Here is a 17,678-nt window from a genome sequence, read left to right as displayed (position 1 = left end):
TCTGAGAACAGCCCAGCCTGATCTGGCTCACATCAAGCAGTACAAAACAGTAATTCCTATATAACAGGATTCACAAAAATAGTATGTCCTGGGCTGACTTCTATGATGCTTGTATCCCCACTTGTCTGTTCGGTTTATGCTGGATAATAAGTTTTGCACCATTAAGACTTGTTCCAAGAGTGAAGGGGGGAGAGAAGAAGCACACAGTTTGTTATCAGAAATTGCACTTGCTCCCCCACATCCTGCTCCTGGACTGTGTTGTCTGCATCACGGACAGATGGAGAGACAGAGCTCTCCTTTGCTTTTAGTTAGGTTTTAGCTAGCTGAGCCAGAGAAGTTCCCTGGACTCTGGGATTTCTTTTTTTTTGGACCTGTTTAAACCTGCTCTGGACTGAACACCCAGAGGAGCACCGGCAGCTCGCACCTGTGGCCCACCAGGCTGGGCTGGGGCCGCGGCATTTCCAGTGCTGGAGGGACTGAGTGAGCCAAGCTACAGCCCACCAAGGGGACTTTGTGAGTTTGTCATCTCCTTTGGAGCGGCAAGATGTTTTATTGTTTAATATTGTTCATTTTTTGTGCTGGTGAATGCTTTGCCTGTTATATAAACAGTTTTTTTCCACTTTTCTCCAAGGAAATCTTTTCCCAAACCAGTTGGGGGAGGGGCTGCTTCAATCTGCTTTCTAGAGGAACCCCTTTGGAGGTTTTCTCCCAAATTTGCCCTAAACCAGGACAAATACAATCACAAGGAGTGCAGCACTCCATCATCTGAACCACTTCAAGGATCTGGCAAATACCCTAATCCACAATAGGGTAATGGCTACTATCACTGTAACCACAAACACAAAATGCCAGCAGGTGCTGAACCAGCCACTGTGAGTATAGAGGGACAATCACTATTTTTGATACAAGCCAGGATGCCATTGGCCTTCTTGGCTACCTGGGCACACTGCTGGCTCAAGTTCAGCTGCTGTCAACCAGCACGCTCAGGTCCCTTTCTGCTGGGAATCTTTCCAGCTGCTCTTCCCCCACCTGTAGGGCTGCAGGGAGTAGTTGCAACCCAAGTGAAGAACCTGGTACTTCACCTTACTAAACCTCACACTATTGGCCTCAGCCCATCAATCCAGCCTGGCCAAAACCCTCTACAGATTTCTACCCTCCAGCAGACCAACACTCCCTCCTACCTTGGTGTTGTCCTCAAATTTACTGAAGGTGCACCCAATCCCCATGTCCACATCATCAATAACTTTAAACAGGACTGGCCCCAATACTGAAGCCTGGGGAACTCCACTTAGAAGTAGCCACAAATTTGATGTGGAAACACAGCCCACTGTGGGCTGTGGGCCCAGCTATCCAGCCAGTTCTTCACCTAGCAAAGTGTGCACCAGTCCAAGCCATGGGCTGCCAGCTTCTCCAGGAGAATGCTGTGGGAGACAGAATCAAGGGCTTTGCTGTAGCAACATCCACAGCCTTTCTCCCATCCACTAGGTGGGCACTGGTCATAAAAGGAGATCAGGTTGGTCAAACAGGACCTGCCTTTCACAAACTGGGTTGGCTAGGCCTGATCCACTGGCTATCCTGCATATGCAATGTAATGCACTCAAGATCATCTGTTCCATAACTTCCCCGGGCACCAAGGTCAGGCTGATTGGCCTGTAGTTCTCTGGATCCTCCTTCTGGCCCTTCCTGTGGATGAGTGTCACACTGATCAACCTCTGCTGGGCCTCCCCAGTTAGCCAGGACTGATGATAAATGATGGAGAGCAGCTTAGAAAGTTCATCTGCCAGCTCCCTCACTACTTTTGTGTGAATCCCATCCCACTCCATGGATTTGTGAGTGTCTAACTGGCACAGCAGGTCACAAACTAATTACTCCTGGATTACAGGCAGTCTGTTCTGCTTCCCATCCCCATCTACCAGCTCAGGAAGCTGGTTGATAACCCATCTTTCTGTTGAAGACTGATGCAAAAGAGACATCACCTGCTCAGCCTTATTATCCTTCATTGCAATATTCCTCTTTACATCCAATAGAGGTTGGAAATTTTCCTTGGCTATTCTTCTTCTTTTTAGCGTATTTATAAAAGCACTTTCCACTATCTTTCACAGAGGTGGCCAGATTGAGTTCTAGAAGAGCTTTTGTCTTTCTAATTTTCTTTCTACGTGACCAAACAACACCCTTGCTCAGTCTTCCTGAGTCGTCTGCCACTTCTTCCTAAGGTGATAAATTCTTTTGGTTTTCCCCTAAGTTCCAGCAAAAGCTCCTTATTCAGTCAGGTAAGTCTTCTTCCCTGACAGCTTCTTTGGCACGCAGGGACAGACTGCTCCTGTGCCTTTATAATTTGCTTCTTAATGTATGTCCAGCCTTTCCGGACCCTTTTGTTTTTAAGGGCTGTTTCCCAAGGAACTCTCTGAACTAGTGTCCTGAACAGGCCAAAGTCCAGCCTCCTGAAATCCAAGGTGGAGGTTTTGTTGACCCCTTCCTTACTTCACCAAGAATTGAACACTCCATTATGTCATGGTCACTGTGCCAAAGATGTCATCTGACCACCACATTTCCCACCAGCCCTTCTGTTTGTAAAAAGCAGGTCTAGCAGGGCCCACCCCTTGCTACGCTCACTTACCAGTTGTGTCAGGAAGTTGTCTTCCACACACTTGAGAAACCTTCTAGACTGCTTCCTCTCCACTGTGTTGAGTTTCCAGCAGACATCCCACAAGTTAGTCTCCCACAAGAACAAGGCCTAGCAATTGTGAAACATCAGCCAGAGGCTTACAGAATAGTTCATCCATCCTTTCATCCCAGCTGGGTTGTCTATAATAGACTCCTATCAGGATGTCTGTGTTGTTGGCCTTCCCCCTGATTCTTACCCACAGATACTCAATCTTGCCATCATTATCCTTGAGCTCTATGCAGTTGAAACACTCCCCAATGTACAGAGCCATTACATCACCTCTCCTTCCTTGCTTGTCCCTTCAGAAGTGTTTGTAGCCACGAGTTGCAGCATGCCATTTAAATGCCTCATCCCATTTCATTTCCCTGATGGCAACTACATCACAGCTTTCCTGCTGCACAATGGCCTTCAGCTCTTCCTGTTTGTTACCCATACTGATGTAGATGCACTTTAGCTGGGCTATCAATTTAACCCCTGACACAGGCATGCCACCCCAGATTTATCTCTAGTGACTCTGGTCTTACCTACTTCCCCCTTCAAACCAAGTTTAAAGCCTCCTCAATTGTCCCTGCCAACTCACAGGCCTAGAATCCTTTTCACTCTTTTAGAAAGACAAACCTTATTTGCCTGCAGCCAGCCTAGTGCTGTATAAACTATCCCATGAGGAAAAGCCAAAACTGCACCAACGGCACCAGCCTTTAAGCCATGTGTTGATCAGGGTTTTCCCGTTTCCTTCAGCACTCTCCCCTGCTACTGAAAGCATTGAGGGAAACACCACCTCTGCCCTTATCCCTTCAACCAGTCATCCCAATGCCCTGAAGTTGTTTTGGATTGCCCTAGGAACTGTCACGGCTGACCTGGAAATCCAGAATTGGAAAATAATCAGAGGGCTGAATCAGTCCAAGGAGTCTTCTAGTAATATCTCTTACTTAGGCCCCAAGGAAGCAGCAGATTTCCCTGTGCGACAAGGCCAGTCAGTATATGGGGCCTTCAGTTCCCCTCAGAAGGGAGTCATCTACATCAATAACCCATCCTTCTTTTTTTACAGCTGTAGTTGTAATGTGGCTGGTTGACTGACTTGCCCCACATAGACCTTTACTATCACTTGCTTGACATTCAAGTCCCAGAGCCTCATACTTAGTCCCATCTCTCTTCACAAAAAAAACCCAAACAAAACAAAACAAAAATACCCCCAAAAAAACCCCAAGCATATCTGAATGCAGCAAAGTCAATCACAGCACAAAATAGTTAAGAACTGTAATATCTAGAATCACATCACTGAGGTTTGTGAAATCAATCAGGAATTCTTCTTAAATCAGTTTTCTGCCTGATTGTGCCTTCTTGCATGTCCTAGTCTGGTTGCTTCTTTTAATATGCTTAGATTGAGGCTTTGCTATTTCCCACCTTAACTCAATGGATTTATGAGCTGATTTTTTTTTAAGGGCACTGGAGCTTATATTTTTATTCCTAAAAGATGCATCATCCTTAAATAGACATTGCTTATACCTGTTGAGTATCCAAGACGTAAGCAACCATAATTTAGGATTTCAAGCTGCTTTATGAATGCCTAACAAAACATCGCTTAGGTCTTACATCCCAAACACTTTCAACTTCAAGTTGCCATGGTCTATAAATAAGGCTTATGGTTTCCCATTATAGAACATAACTGTAAGTTATGCATTACACAAAGCTCTAAACAGCAAGATTATGTGATTTTTGTTCAGCTTGTCTTCCAAGCAGTGAAAGCAGAAGCAAGTGACCTAGAAGTACAGGGGTACTGTTTGATCATATAAGTATATGGTTAGAAAAGCAAAGGCTGACCTGGAGTTGAATTTGGCAAAAGACACAAAAGACAACATGAAAGCAAATCAGCATCAGAAGGAAGACTAGGGAGGATATGGACCTATGGCAAAATAAACAAAGGCCACAAAGGTGGATGCATTTAATGCTTTTTTGCCTCACTATTTACCAAAAAAAGATGGCTCTCAGGAGTCTTAGGTCCCTGAGCCTAGAGGAGAAGTCTGCAGCAAGGAAGAGTTACCCTCAGTTGAGGGAGCACTCAAAACATATAAAAGTATGCATCCTTGTAGCAGAGGACAGCAGTATTTTCTGCACTGGGAAGAGTGCCAAGCAGGCCAAGGAGGAAGATCCTTCCCCTCTTCTCAGCACTCCTGAGGCCACATCTGTGGTCCTGTGCCTGGCTCTGGGCTACCCAGTACAAGGCAGACATCGACTTAATGAGGCAAACACAGAGTCGCAAAGGTAATTAAGAGACTGGAGTATCTGACACAAAATGAGGGGGTGTTGTACCTCACACAGATTGTTTGGATGTAATTTTAATTATTTCCCATCATTACGGTAAACAAAAAAAAACCAAACCAAAAACGCAAACCCACTTGACAAATTCTAGTTGTGAGATGATATGCACAAGCAAATGTGATAAACGTTGTAGTAATTAGCCATTGACCAACCTAAACAGGTGTTTAAACAAAGATTCTCAGCAAGCCCTGAATAAATTGTCTTTCTGCTCTTGACATTTTCAGACATTTGCCACACAAATATGATAAATACACCACAAAAGACTAAAAAGCTATTTGATTTCTATTAAATAACACCCATACTCAGTAACCAAAAAGACAAAGCCATTTATTCTACAGAAATTGAAGAAAAAAGCAGATTTATAACTAAGATTTTAAAATAGTCTAAAAATATCTGTAATTTCTGCTGTTATTTAATTGCATTTTAATATTAGACTTTTCATTTTAGTGCTTGATTAAGATTTTGGGGGTGGTTTTTGTTGGGGTTTTTTAAGCAGTTTTTCAGACTTAAAATTATTTTTATATGAATATCAGCATACGTGTGTCTACTTCCGTCTCATTCTTCCCTGCTTTTATAAAGTACATATAACTCTTCTACTGTTTCAGTTACCAAGCAATAGACCATAAAAAATTCATGCAAAACTTCCATAAACAGGTAACTGCACAATTCGGAATAGAGAGATACTTCAGAGCAGTAAAAAACACTGAGCTTACCAGATTTTATTACACAATATGTAAATTGATTCGGTAAAACTGCTGGGAGAGTTAAAAAAAAATCTCAGTTTTCAGATAGTTTAAAGCAAAATCCAAGGAGGCCAGCCCATCCTGGCTCCACTGAAATCAATAGAACATGTCAGGCTGCTATGGCAATGACACTGAACAGCTACTAAGCTTTTGCCATGGTTGCTTCCTCAAAAGTTTTCTATACCTGTTTTTGAATTGAACTCACTTAAACTCTCAGTTTATCTTAACTGATATCAAAGTAACATACTTCTATACAACCACATGACTTTTATAACACTTTGACTGAAATAAAGGAAATAGTGAACATAGAGAATTGAAAACAAAATACCTGTTATCGAACAGTACACTATGTGAGGAGCAATCTTTTTAATGTCTTCATAACCTAGACTCATTTCAGCCAGCTTCCCAGGGACAAAGTTTTCCACAAAAACATCAGATGCCGCTGCAAGCTTTAGAAAAGAAAAGGATGAGTAAAATCTGTTCATTCGCTCCCAAAAGTTGAATAAATTCCTATGTAACTTAATTTTAAAATCTTGCTAATCAAAATGGCTCCAGTCTTCCTGATAAAAGAAAAGCTTACAGAGATACTTTTTTGCCTGTCAGATTGTGTCTTTCTGCAAGCTACATATTAGAGATGCTGCATATCTAGAAAGAAGACTGTCAAAACCCTAGAGTGATTAGACAAAACTGTGGTATTATCAGTATCACATCAATTTCCTAAGGCTTGACAACAGTTTACCAGAGCAATCTTCACATACATTCTTTCTACCCCCTTTTTCTTAAGAAAAGTGAAATTATATATCTCCATTATTCATGTTTTCTCCATAATAGAAATAATTTTTAAATTATTTTTCATTTTCAAGTCATTGATTAGAATTACCATAACAAGGCCATATATCCAACTTCCTATATGTAGAAGTAGAATAGGGAGCTCAACAACACTTAAAATTAAAAAAAATAAAATTGAGATCTTAAAGTCACATTAAATATGATGGTTCTGTCAAGTTCTGCAATATGACTTTTTAAATTGCTTTCAAATGAATCACCTAGTCCAAAAATCTATTGATGTTGAGATTAACATATAACCTTGATTTGCTTTAAATTGCATCCTCTCTTATAAAAATTATATGCAGATATACATATGGAAATTTCAGTGAGACTAACACAAGTTGACTCCTGAAGCATGAGAACTACATGTTAAAAGACAGATGTATGCCTTGAGGGACTTGTAGGCTTTCTGCCTGGTAAATTGTGCAGGGTATATGTGAGTGCACAGGAATTTAAGAAATGCTCCCTAACAGGTACACATGTTTGTGCACCCATTTTTAAGCATAACTGATATATTAATTGCTTAATGCTATTTGCAGCCAATCAAGGAGTCATAGTCTCTGAAACTGCCATGTCACTGTGTAATTAAATATACAGTGTGTTAAACAAGCTCCTACAAACTAGTGTTGTAGAACAGAAATCACAATGCCTTTATGAAAGTTTAAGTTAAGGAGGTTTTATTTTCTATTTAAATCCTTCACAGTTCATACATAAATACTTTTCAAACTGGTAATGCTACAGCTTTAGCCTAGTTGATTCAAGAGATTAAATTGATTACAACTTCTGTATTCCTTTCACTCCAATTTTGTAATCTGTGAAAATAACAGTGAGTGAGTGGGCTAAAACAGTTGAAAGTTGTCCATGTTATATTGAAGAACCACCATCTCCCACTGAGGAAGAAAGCATGACACACAGTACTGCAACATGAAAAGCACCATACTTCTGGACTGGGCAACATGCACGAAATTACAAAAATGCTAAGTGAGGATATAATGACTTGGGCCCAGAGTTTAGCAGGGTATATGCTCTCAGAGAAAGGAGTTTTCAAGACACATTACAAGGGCTGTGCCAGTTCTTCATCTAAAGTTTCCATTTAAAATAGTTTTTAATGTATAAAGCTGGCAGTCTACATGTAGCTCTGATGCCCACTGAACCAACAATTCTGCCATTGTGGAAAACTGGATACACAGTCTGAACCAAAATCGTGCCTTAAATTTTAGCTTTTATATTTTCCAGATTCTATGCTGCATTAGTATATAACTCTGAACTTCATATAAAGTGTTAGCAAGGTCTCTTCACAGTTTAGTTAGACAAAACAATCTTTTTCTAGCCTAAGAACCAAGGACACCATTGCAGCATCAGGCCCAAAAGCGAATTGAGGAGAGCAATCTGGGAGGACGGGACTGCATAACCTGAAGCTGTAATTGGACAATTAACCCAAATATGTAAATGGACCAAAACTTATAAAAGTGTGAAAACGTGTGACCTGTCATCCATCCTGGGTGTAGCCATGGCCAGGCTCTTGTACTGCCCAAGGTGTATCCTTTGAAGGCCTTCTTAATAAATACTTATTTTAATCCTTTAATACTGTCTAGCCTCTGTTCTAGGTAGCCTCTCAAGGCATCAAAACAAACCATGTTGTTAAAATGCACAGAGATTTTCAGTCTCCATTGGGTCTTAAGTCCACTGTCGACTAAAATTTCATACTTCATGCCCTAAAAATTCCTCTAAACGTCACTTGTATTTTAACACCTACTAACAGAGCAATACTATACAGACCTGACTTGGAATACTATCTGTTCCAGAGAGGACACTGATAGGCTCAATGTCTATGCCTCAGGAAATAATGAACAGCAGAATTCATGCCAAAGTAGTCATTAAGTTGAATAACAAAGAATGATGCTACTAACTTTATAAAGGAAGCCATGCATACCTTTTGGAAGTTTTGGTTGGTGTTTTGTTTGGGGATTTTTTTGTGTTTTGTGTGCTTTGGTTTTTACAAGAACTCTACAGAGAAGAATCTGCATAACACATACATATAAACAAAAACATTTATATATATGCGTGAGTAGCTTGCTTTATCAAGTAAGACAGCAATGCATGGGACGTATTGACCTTTCAGCTAAAAATAGTGGAAGAGAAGAAGTGCCATCAGCTCCCAGTCAATTAAAGTCCCATGTTCTTAATGAATAAAAAAATTTAAAATTCATTAGTTAAGGCTAAATAATTCACAGGAGAGAAGTATACTCAAGGTTCTTAAAATGAGTTTCTGACAATAACCAATAAATAATGTTCTAAAGAGAACAAAAAAGATATCAGAGCATGGGACTGGCATATGTACATTCACTGAAGACAACAAAAAGAATTTTTGTTCAGGAAGACAAACAAATATTTGGAATGCAAATTAACAGCCAGCCAAAAACACTAGAAGGGAAGAAAGGGCTACAAGTGGCATAGAAAGAAAGAAATAAGTCACAGGAATAATTTAGTGGAAATCAAGTAATCACGTGTGAAAGAACAGACCCTTGAAAAAATATTTTGTAGTGTTGTACCAAAGGATGAAAAGCAGCCAGGACTCCTGATTAATAGATTTCTTCAGCTCACTTGATATTACTAACTGATTGTCAAGTCTATGCTTTTGACATATACTTGAGGACTCTCTACTGCTGTTTTTCTAACATGATTCTAAATTGAGAATTGCCCTCTTTCAACTATACAAAATATATGTGGGAAATAAAACCTATTTTAACCATGATACCTTGCTTAATAAAGGTAAAAATTATAATCTTATTACATTTCTTTGTAGCTTTTACACTGGTGACACAACCCATATTTATATATGAATAAGCAGTGTCACAAACTTCAATTTATACTTCTCATCAGCTGCTTTAAAGACATGGACACTTCTTGTCATAGTAACAAATACAATGTTACTATGCCCAATTCTATACACGTCTGTCCTGATGATAGCAGAAGACAATTGAAAACAAAAGCCCAAATAACTTCCCTTTACACATACTTTTTGACAAAACTCCAAACAGAAGTTTCATTTGAGATGAATAAGGGAACGCCAAGACCTCTACACCAAATGCTTTCAAAACATATCATTCAAAATCAAGCAGAAGGATGAACAACTCCACAAGTAGCATGACAAACAGAGCTTCATCAATTTTCAGTGTTGCTGTATCACAGATAGGGATGGCATTGATTTAAGGAACAGAAAGCTATAGTGGTTATTAAAGCAATTTTAAAAAGGATAGAAAATATAAGAAATTATATTTTATATTCTTTATTTTATAAAGAATTTGTCACAGGCAGTCTCCTTATTTTTACAGCTAGTGTGGTAAATATTTAACAGATGATGCCACTTTTTCCTCCACCTCATCTTGACTCATAGGCCCAGCTGCCTTTAACTCTTCAAACACCTTCAGCCCACACATGTGGCATCAGTGGACACAGAGTAGTTCCTGTTTCACCATTTTTAAAGGTCAAATTATAAATTAATCTTCTTCCACAAGAGGAAAAAATTTTATAGCAATTAATTAGAACATGACTAGTTTATCCAAAAATATGTCTGTGAAATACTTTTTTTATACTGTGCAAAATTTTTGCAAATGAAAATTTCTGCTTACAAATTTTTTAGAAGTTAAACACAGCTCCATAACAAATTAACAATAAATGCCTCTGTTCTACAAAAAGAGAAGGCACTGTAGAATTATATCTATATATAATCTCCAGAGTATTTCTGTAGGAAGTACAGAAATAGATAGATAACAAATTGCATAGATAACAAATCAAAAGCATCAGAAAACTTAATCTATTTCTATTTTATGCAATATTCCTAAAAAAAAGTTCTACCAGACAAATTCCACCTACTGCATGACACATAGTGTCACTGTGGAAAAGGGATTGGAACTGATACTGAAACAAGCAGTAACAGAAGTCAGCTGCTACTACTGCAGGGCTTAAAACACACCACTAGCAAGTAGCAGATCTTGCATTTCTCAACAAATAATAAATAAAGGGATAACAAAACTCAAGTCTGACAAAATGTGAGATTTGATGCTTTTATTATTTTTAGGTAGAGAAATGGATCACCTTAAAAGATGTTGAAGTCAAATACAGAAAAAGAAACAAATACTAACTTTCACCTACAGGAGAATGTTTTTCAGGAGGATGTACAGCAACTGAACACTATAACATTCAAAAAACTGCATTTACTGGAGCACAGCATCTCCTCCTAACTGCTCACTGACTTCATCTGATCAGTCCATCTTGAATCGTTCTACTGCAGTAGTACAGCAGCAGCAACAGGAAAGGAATAGGCTATTAGACCATTTCCTCATAGTATTTCATTTGAAGATTTTGATGACATTTTCATGTCATCATGTAAATCTAAATTAATTATAAGTTACACTGAACATTGAGTGCAAAAGCACAGAGTACAGAAGTACATACTGTAATTTACAAAATTTACTGCATACATAGATTTTTTAAAATTATCAAATTAATATTTGAAATGCAGAGTTTAATCCTTATTACTTAGTGTAACTTGTGAATCGCTTAGGATCACAACAATACAAAATAAGGACACCTTGCATGCCATTAAAACCTACCTCTTTGATTAGCTTTACTCCTTTTGAATCCTTCATGTTGATGGCTATACTCTGGGGATAAAAAATAAATACAACGGTAATTTATGTGGAAAAAGTATGTGAAAGGTATTTTAAACATAACCAACAGTCAAATTGCACACTACGGCTAATATGGATAAATAAATTTTAACACATAGCCCATCTCCTCCTGCAAAAAAAATCTTAAAATTCTCTCAGCAAAACAAGCTGAATTATATCTCATTAATGAATCAGACACGGACCAAAACCAGTCTGACAGGTGAGCAGCCTGTTCACTATATATTTACACAGGACCCACTACTGCAAGTACACAGGGGGACACCAGAAACATTTGTTTCAATGGCAACAAGCCGTTAAGCAATTCAGGTATGTCATGAAATATCACGTTAAGTTTCAAAAGCTAGATTTAGCCACCCTCACCATGGTATAATGGCAGCACTCTTCCTGCCAGCTGACACAGGGCAACTGAGCTGATGCACCTGAAAAAATTATCACTCAAATAAAATACCCCTTGCTTTCAGTAGGTCTCATTTTCAGTTAATTAGCACCAGCAACTAAAGACCATCATGAGCACTCTTGCTTTTTTATTTTGCCTCAGCTGCCCACAGCACAGTACCAGAGATTTGCAACCTTTGTTGTTCTAAAAACTTATGGATTTTCTCCTGAAATGTATTCATCATAACATTAGGTAAATGTAAGTATTGCTCCATTATATATGCTAAGAATCAAACTAAGTGTTTTATATTCAGTTACAATTACAGAAAGCCTAGGCTCATGTCCCTTTCCACACCCCATTTACCTTTTTATTTCTATTGACACTGAGAAAATAAACACTTTCTGTGCCAGCAAAAGGTGGGCCCCAGGCTCTTGTGTCATCACCAGCTCCTGAAAGAAATACCATCACATATTCATAGTTGCAAAATATCACATACCCAAAAAATAAGAATAAAAACCTTTTCTCCAATATCACATTAAAGTCACCTAACCTTCATTTAGCAGGCAGGAAAAATATTAGTTTAACATATTTATTTTAGGATATTTATATCAAAAAAACACATAAAAGTGAATGTAATTAAGCAAAGTGAACAAAGTTTTTGCTAGTGTTGGGATTCCATTTAGTCTTGAAAATACTAATACAGCCACAGACCACTAGTGTATTTGCAGGGTTTTTTGGTTGTTTTTCACTTGTGGGTTGGTATTTAGGATGTTTTCTTGGGGAGTCTGGGAAAAGGGGAATTGGAGTTCTTTTTGTAGTTTGTTTGTTTGTTTTAACTTAATATAGACCTACAATGCAATTCTTTTTAGTCAATCCTGAAGAATTTAGTAGAGTCTCTCACCTGCACCAAGTCACACAGTTCATCTGGTTAGTAAGGAATTCCTGAAACACTCCAGACATAACATCAAGATACCACTGACAGACAACAACTGATTAAGTCACATGCTGCACAATGCCAACCAAAAGAAGTGCTCTCGATGGCCGGGCCCGACCTCCAGCCCTTCCAGAAATCCTGCCTTAAATATGCTGCAGACACTGATATTAATATATCATTTATGCTTAATTTCCAATTTTTAAACATTCCTAAGCATCATGAAGGCTAGAAATCCATTTTAAATAGAATGAAAGCTAAATTCAACTTCAGATAGAATCACTGTCCTGAGTGTTAGCAAGCATGTGCATTCTGTATCTATTTCAATATCTACCCGTCATCTACTTGTTAACTTCACATAACTGAAAACTTTCCTTAGTGAGGCAGCAGGGAAGACTGATACAGAAACCCAGATACAGAAACAAGCTGAAGAACTTTAGGTGGCATGTTACATAGCCACTGCCACAATTATGCTATACACTATAGTAAGACAAAAGTCTACAGCCATTTAAGATCTACAGTGGCAGAAGTTATGCAAACATATAAATTTCTTAGCAACATTTCTACTGTTCATTACCTCAAAAGACTATTTCGGTTCAAGCAGGATGCTTAGGAGGGCAGGGGCAATCTTCTCTGTGTACTTTAAGTGATTCAAAGGAAAACATTTCAGTAATACTTTCCCTGTAAAACACTAGTGGGGCTACTGCTCTTCTGGATTAATACTCCTGTGAAAGTGGACATCCTCTCACAGAAAGAGAGGATTACTCATCTTCTAAAATGTTTGAAATTTAGAATTCTGAAGCTGCCCTTCTTCTTCAATCACAAAAACAATGCAAAGCTCCAAAATCATTATTTCACATTTAATTGTTGACATTGCTCTGTTCTTACTACCTAGATGTTTGGAATACCACCAGTGTTGGTCTAATCTGATACTACAAAACTGATGTACCTTTGCCTGGTCACAAAAGTGAAAATATTTATAACAATGGTCAGTAAATAAGGATGACCTATAGATTGATGTGGCAAAATCTTTGTCAAAAATTCATTGTTTCATTAAATGTCCAAACAGTCAATATTTTCTATTATAAATAAAACATAGAGAATGTAGTATGTTTAGTATCTCAATTTATGTTATAAATTATTATAAACTGTTATAAAATATAGGGAGTGTAATATTGTTTAGTATCTCACTAATTTCACCAACTAGTTTCAAGACTAGTAATATCAAAAGAGAAACTTAAAGTATGGAAATTTAAAGGAAAAAATACATTACACAATGTGCAGCTGCTATGGCATAATCACACACCTCAAATGCATAATGAAGCATAAAACTTAGAGCCAAGTGAGGGGACAATTTCTAAAAAAGACCCAAATGCCATGCAATTTGTTATTCTTCTTATATGGTCTTCCAAACTAAAAAGTGTAGCTATACCATAAGAATGAAGCATTTTTTTACCATTACCCAATCCTTAGAAACTGTTTGGCTAAAAAGCACATGTGCGGAGTGGAAGAAGAAAAACCATTGTGTTAAGCTAAAAAATATACATAATTTAATTAGAAGTTAATTATCCAATGTCCTTACATTATATATATATATATATATACACACTTATTATCCAGTTCTTATTATATCTAAAATAAGCAAATAAAATTCTTACCTGGTCTTTCCACTTTGATAACTTCAGCCCCTAGATCTCCCAAATTCATTGTGGCAAATGGTCCTGCAAGAACCCTTCAATATGAAAAAAATAATATTGTTTTCTTAGTTTTTCCAATCAGAATATTTGCATTTAGACACGCTGTTACAAATTATAGACAAAACACAAACCTTGTTAAATCAAGAATTTTCACACCATCCAATGGTTTTACATTGCTAGCACCTGACAAGAAACAAAAACAGTGACTTCAATCTGAAAAAAAACCAAACACATTGTTTTTAGGACACTCATCATTCTCCCTCATCTCCCTTCCCTAATAAAGGATAACAAAGCTTTCTCAACAAGCTGGTTATTAGGTGCATACTACATTAGTAAAGCCTTCAAAGTTGGAAAACCTTATGTGTGACATTTCAGAGCCTATTCTAACTCCCTAGCAAGTCTACAATAAAGCTACTTTATAGCAATACTTTATATGTGCCTTCCACAAACACTCAAACAGCTTTTAAAGGCTAATCTGAAGAAAGATGCAACAAAAGCATTTTAGCAACATCAGACTGACATAAGCTAAAAGTAAGGGTACCAGACCAATGGGAAGTGTAGTGGAATCCACCATGTTTTGACCTGTGTAGACCTATCCACTTGCATCACACACACACACAAAAAGAATATCCCCTTTACAAAACTTAAGGCAGAATACATGAGCCAAGTAAACACTTTCAATGGCAGCTGCACATGTGAGATAATTACTAAGAAATCACAATGCTTTCTTCCTTTCCCTCACCCTTTCCAACCTGACCAGGTCTAAGAAACAACAGTAATGGCAATAAACATCACAGACAGAGCAAATAATCTCACAGTCTAAACTAGGTTGGCCAACTATTTCTTTGGTGGCATTAGGTTATCTTCTTCTCCCTCAGTCTTTAATTGAAGGCTAGGGACACAAACACTTCATCACCCTGTGAGGACAGTCATTCAGCTACTGTTTGGAAGGTGGTCTTATATCACACACAAAACAAAAGCACCAGGCCAGTAACACCACTAAAGTGACACATACCAGTTTGTGGCAAACCTCTCTTTTTGGAGCTTGTCATGGTAAGACAAGGATGTAAAACATATTGTGGGGGGAGGGGGGAGGGGGTGGGAATCAAATAAACCACATTCAATCAAAGCCTGCAGGGCACTGTGGTGCATCTCCTATATCATGCAGCAGTGCATGCCTGTATCACCTGCTCTACATTCCCTCCATTAGACCTGAACCATCATTCAGTCACCCTCATAACTCTCCTTCCTACATATGGGAAGAAGATTTATATCAAGAGAGAGATAAAAGAAAGCTACAGAGAAGAAGCAGTAGAAATTCAAGGTTTCTGCCAAAATATTTTCATTAACTGTACTGCCCTCAACGAGGACACTTGCATCCCATTGTTCATCTTGAACAAATTTTCCTCCATTATTACCACTTACTCCAGGGAGATTTCCATTTAACAGGTTTTGTGCTTTAATATAATGTGCAGACTGAGCAGCATGTTGAAAACATATATATCTAGGAATGGCCATGTGTTTTGCACTTTCAAAGCCTTTAGGAAAACCTAAAGGCTACTACTCTTCAGTGGTTGTTACTGCTCCACACCTCCATGGGTTCTAGACGTTGGAAAACAGTTCTGCCAGGTAAACACCACAGACCCTCCAGTATAACTTCAATTTTATCAAGCTGGATGCAAAATTTTCTCCACAAAAACCCTACTCTTTTTTCCAAAAATATGTAAAAAGCTTTACTGAAGCTCCCCAAAAATTAAAAATATGTAATTTCAGTTTAAAAAGGTACATCTTCCTCTATTATTTCCACACCTTTTAGAGCTGCACTTTGATAGCTCCCCTATTCTCATCCTGAACCAATATTTAGGGCTACTCACAGATACACTAACAGAACAATAGCAACTTTTCAGAGCAAACAGGTTCTCTGCCTGCAGTCAAGTTGTAGGAATCTATAAAGATATTTCTCAAAAAAAAAGCCAGTAAAATGTTAAGATTAGGCTGTAAATATGTATTTATGCACAACTAAAACTGATGAACCCTTACTAACTATCATATCACTCACATTATGGCAGCATCTAACACTCCATTCAGGGGTTAGGACTCTTCCATAGCTGGAACAGAATAGGAGAGCACAACTCTTGCTCTGAAGACAAACAGACCATTGTGATTTACTTTTTTTTAATGGCAGTAAATAACAGATACCCATGATAATGAAGAAATGCAAGATCAAAAGTTTTCTTTTGAAAATTGAGGAACAGACCTGTTAGACTCTTCAGAATAGAAGAACACAGATGTTCACAAAAAATACACATGAGCTAGATTATATATGCAGTGTGACACTAATTTGCTGAAATAACTGCAGTAGAAAGCCTTTTGACATCAGCAGTTCTGGTACATGAATCCTGAATAAGGGAGTATTATCTATTGTAGGAACAAAAAAAACCAAAACCACATAATAAACAAACATAAAAGATCAGAATTGATCAGCATTAACTAGAAATATCTCCTGAGTTTTTACTTTCATCACTAGCTTCCTAAGCATGGACATAGCCAAAGTTAGACTTTGTTAGAATTCTGACTCAACAGTCTTAATTTTTAAAATGCAAACTCACATTTTCTCTTGTATTTCTGCTTTTATTTATACCAGTAACTTGATGTCTGAATGAAAAATCACTCTCCCAGCTCTAACTATATCCTCTGTGTAAGCTCTTGATTCCCACGATGCTTGAATTTATTGTGAATTAGACTATCATATGTATCTTTCATAAATAACTTCGATTAAGAATAAATACACCCTCTTGCTCTCAATATGATTTACACTCTCTGGCTAAGCTCAGTAGCTTGTTCCAAGGTTGGCCGAGTCTAACAATACAAATAAGCAACCAACAGAGAGACCATTCCATAGAACAGAAATCAATTCTTGTGTCTCATATTCCAAAAATATTTCCTTTACACTTGTGACAGAACAGGGCACCTAGAAGAGACAATTAATTTTTGCAACAATGCAAATTAAGAGATTCCATTCCTATTACTTTCAATTCCAGAGGCCATGAGTGCTTCACAATTAGCATTTTTTCACTTTATCCATGCAGTAAGTTATAATCGAGTCCATCACTACCGTGGACTAATTCACAATCAGTGGGTACACTCCTGCCTGGAACACACTTGGTATGTTCATAGTAGGAGGCAGAACTGCAAACTTCCTCCGATTCTAGGGCCAGCAAAGCTATTGTTACTATTTTTCTGTTATTTAATAACAGAGAAACTTGAAGCCAGAGAACAATGAATTTGTTGCAGCTTTGATTTATTTCATGTCATTTTTCAAAAAATTTAACCTTACAAAAAGATGGGGCCTGGAACACGGCGTTCCGTTAGCCGGGGCTGCCAGGAGAGCCGACACGCTCCGTGTCACAAGCGGCGCGTCCAGC

The 17,678-nt window shown here is 38.1% G+C and overlaps 1 protein-coding gene across 3 annotated transcripts in view; it reads right to left on the bottom strand.

Moving 5' to 3' along the window:
• Positions 1 to 17,678, bottom strand: part of SUGCT (succinyl-CoA:glutarate-CoA transferase) — a 316,299-nt gene that overhangs the window by 297,815 nt on the left and 806 nt on the right. For 2 of the 3 annotated variants that reach the window (XM_031060862.1, XM_005425690.3), the window contains exons 1-5: positions 14,385 to 14,441; positions 14,215 to 14,288; positions 11,989 to 12,074; positions 11,172 to 11,222; positions 6,056 to 6,176 (exon numbers count right to left, since the gene is read on the bottom strand). In XM_031060862.1, coding sequence (XP_030916722.1) covers positions 6,056 to 6,176; positions 11,172 to 11,222; positions 11,989 to 12,074; positions 14,215 to 14,263 — 307 coding nt within the window. In that variant the 5' untranslated portion in view covers positions 14,264 to 14,288; positions 14,385 to 14,441. Of the gene's footprint in view, positions 1 to 6,055; positions 6,177 to 11,171; positions 11,223 to 11,988; positions 12,075 to 14,214; positions 14,289 to 14,384; positions 14,442 to 17,678 lie in introns of those variants that run through there. The other variant, XM_031060861.1, reaches the window with a different exon arrangement.

The sequence above is a fragment of the Geospiza fortis genome, unplaced genomic scaffold (genome assembly GCF_000277835.1).
Source record: "Geospiza fortis unplaced genomic scaffold, GeoFor_1.0 scaffold265, whole genome shotgun sequence".
Taxonomy (NCBI): Eukaryota; Metazoa; Chordata; class Aves; order Passeriformes; family Thraupidae; genus Geospiza; species Geospiza fortis.
This window is presented reverse-complemented; position numbering and strand designations above follow the sequence as displayed.